The sequence below is a fragment of the Nicotiana sylvestris genome, chromosome 11, assembly GCF_000393655.2.
Source record: "Nicotiana sylvestris chromosome 11, ASM39365v2, whole genome shotgun sequence".
Lineage (NCBI taxonomy): Eukaryota > Viridiplantae > Streptophyta > Magnoliopsida > Solanales > Solanaceae > Nicotiana > Nicotiana sylvestris.
Genome location: NC_091067.1, coordinates 102,480,491 through 102,483,313, shown reverse-complemented (window position 1 = coordinate 102,483,313; position 2,823 = coordinate 102,480,491). Strand labels below are relative to the sequence as shown.

Here is a 2,823-nt window from a genome sequence, read left to right as displayed (position 1 = left end):
TTTGTGATTTTGGATTGTGAGGTGGAGTAGGTTCCTATTATCTTGGGCAGACCTTTCCTTGCAATGGGGAAGGCATTGGTTGATGTTGAAGAGGGTGAGCTCACTTTCCGAGTGGGAGATGAAAAGGTCGTTTTCCACGTTTACAAATCTATGAAGCAACCCAATAGCATCGAGGTGTTCTCCTTTGTAGACCTTGTCACAGCTGTGATCGTGGATGATACCAGTACTATTATCAACGTGCAGGATCCTCTTGAAGCAGTGCTCTTAAACATGGATGTCAATGATGATGCTAGTAGAGTGGAGTGCATGAATGCCCTACATGGGATGGGCTCTTATTCTTATGAGCTGAGAAAATTATCTTTGGATCTTGAAATCGGAAAACTCCACCAACAAAGCCATCAATTGAGGAGCCACCGGTGTTGGAGTTGAAACCACTTCCTCCACATCTCATGTATGAATTCTTAGGCTCAAATATTACTTTACCAGTTATTCTTTCTTTTTGCCTTACTAACATGCAGGTTGAGGCCACTTTGGCGGTGCTTCAAAAGTGAAAAAGGGTAATTGGATGGACTCTAGCTGATATTCGGGGAATAAGCCCCACATTTTTCATGCACAAAATTATCTTGGAGGAGGATGCAAAGCCTTCTTTGGAGCATCAAAGAAGATTGAACGAGGCTATGCAAGAAATTGTGAAAAAGGAGGTGATCAAGTGGTTAGACGCCGGTGTGGTTTATCCTATTTCTGACAGTTCTTGGACATCTCCAGTGCAATGTGTGTCGAAGAAGGGTAGTATGACTGTGGTGACCAATGACAACAATGAACTTATTCCTACTCGGACAGTCATAGGTTGGAGAGTTTGCATGGACTACCGTAAGCTAAACAAGGTGACCCGAAAAGATCATTTCCCATTGTCATTCCTTGACCAAATGCTAGATCGTCTTGCGGGGCGTGCTTTCTATTGCTTTTTGGATGGTTACTCGGGGTACAATAAAATTTTAATTTCCCCAGAGGACCAAGAGAAGACAAATTTTACATGTCCTTATGGCATATTCGCTTTCTCTCGAATGTCGTTCGGATTGTGTAATGCTCCGGCGACCTTCCAACGTTGCATGATGGATATTTTCACCAATATGGTGGAAGATATATTGGAGGTCTTCATGGATGATTTTAGCGTAGTTGGTGATTCCTTTGAAAAGTGTTTGGGTAATTTGGATAGAGTGTTGGCCCAATGTGAAGACACAAACCTCGTACTCAATTGGAAAAAATGCCATTTCATGGTTGAAAAGGGTATAATGTTGAGTCACAAAATCTCAAAGCATGGAATTGAAGTTGACAAAGCCAAGATAGAGGTGATTTCAAGGCTTCCTCCACCTATTTATGTCAAAGGGGTGAGGAGTTTTCTTAGGCACGCGGGTTTTTACCGGAGGTTCATAAAAGATTTTTCCAAAGTGGTACACCCTTGCAAGTTGCTAGATAAAGATGCAAAGTTTTTGTTCGATGAGAGTTGTATGAAAGCATTCGAGCTTCTCAAGCTCAAGTTGACTTCTACTCCCATCATTACCACACCAAATTGGAGCTTGCCTTTCGAGCTCATGTGCGATGCTAGTGACATTGCGGTTGGGGCTGTTTTGGGCCAAAGGATCAACAAGATGTTTCATCCGGTGTACTACGAAAGCAAGATGATGAATGAGGCTCAAAGGAATTACATAGTCACCGAGAAAGAGTTGTTGGCTATTGTATTTTCCATGGAAAAACTCTGACCTTACTTTATGGTGGCCAAAGTTATAGTGCACACCAATCATGCTGCCCTTAGGTATTTAATGACCAAGAAAGACTCCAAGGCGAGATTGATGAGATGGGTGTTACTTCTTCAAGAGTTTGATCTAGAAATTGTTGACTGGAAAGGTAGTGAGAATCAAGTGGCGGACCACTTGTCCTGTTTGGAGGAGGAGGGGAGGCCTTGTGACGGCCTTGAGATAAATGATTCATTTCCCGACGAGCAACTCCTTGTGGTGTCAATGAATGGAATGCCATGGTTTGCCGATGTTGCCAATTATCTCGTTACCGGAATAATCCCGTATGAGCTCTCTTCTAACCAAAGGAAGAAGCTCAAGCGGGATAGTTTGGATTTCTATTGGGATGAGCCATACTTGTTCAAGATTTTCACGGATGGTGGGATTCGTAGATGTATCCTAGAGGAAGAACAATTGAGTATCTTAGAGGCTTGCCATTCTTCACCCTATGGTGGCCATCATGGTGGGGTGAGGACCGCCTTGAAAGTTCTTACTTGTGGATTCTATTGGCTCACCGTGTTCAAAGATGCGGGCGATTTGGTGAAGAGGTGATGAGTGCCAAAGAGCGGGTGAAATTTCAAAAAGGGATGAGATGACTCTCAATACAATTCTAGAAGTGGATATCTTTGATGTTTGGGGCATCGATTTCATGGGTCCATTTGTTAGCTCTTGTGGAAACACTTACATTCTCGTGGCATTGATTATGTCTCGAAATGGGTTGAAGCCGTGGCTTTTCCTAACAATGAAGCTCGGAGTGTTGTGGCATTTCTTAAAAAGAGCATCTTCACAAGGTTTGGCACTCCTCGTGCGATTATCAGTGATTGGGGGTCTCACTTTTGCAACAAGGCTTTCGACACGTTGCTTTCCAAGTACGGTAACAATCATAAGGTTTCTACCCCCTATCATTCTCAAGCTGGTGGTCAAGTGGAAGTCTCCAACAGAGAAATTAAGAGCATCTTGTCAAAAATTGTCAATGCTAATAGGACCGATTGGTCGAAAAAGTTGGATAACGCTCTATGAGCTTATCGGA

The 2,823-nt window shown here is 43.0% G+C and overlaps 1 protein-coding gene across 1 annotated transcript; it reads left to right on the top strand.

Annotated features, from left to right (window-relative positions):
* The first annotated feature begins 2,018 nt into the window (after window positions 1-2,018).
* Window positions 2,019-2,345, top strand: LOC138881415 (uncharacterized). The gene has a single exon (XM_070161637.1). It carries the CDS (start codon window positions 2,019-2,021, stop codon window positions 2,343-2,345), a length of 327 nt encoding a protein of 108 aa, XP_070017738.1.
* The last annotated feature ends 478 nt before the right edge of the window (window positions 2,346-2,823 follow it).

Excerpts from the sequence above, each read along its gene's own strand:
- LOC138881415 (XM_070161637.1), top strand. The coding sequence starts at position 2,019 with ATGAATGGAATGCCATGGTTTGCCGATGTTGCCAATTATCTCGTTACC.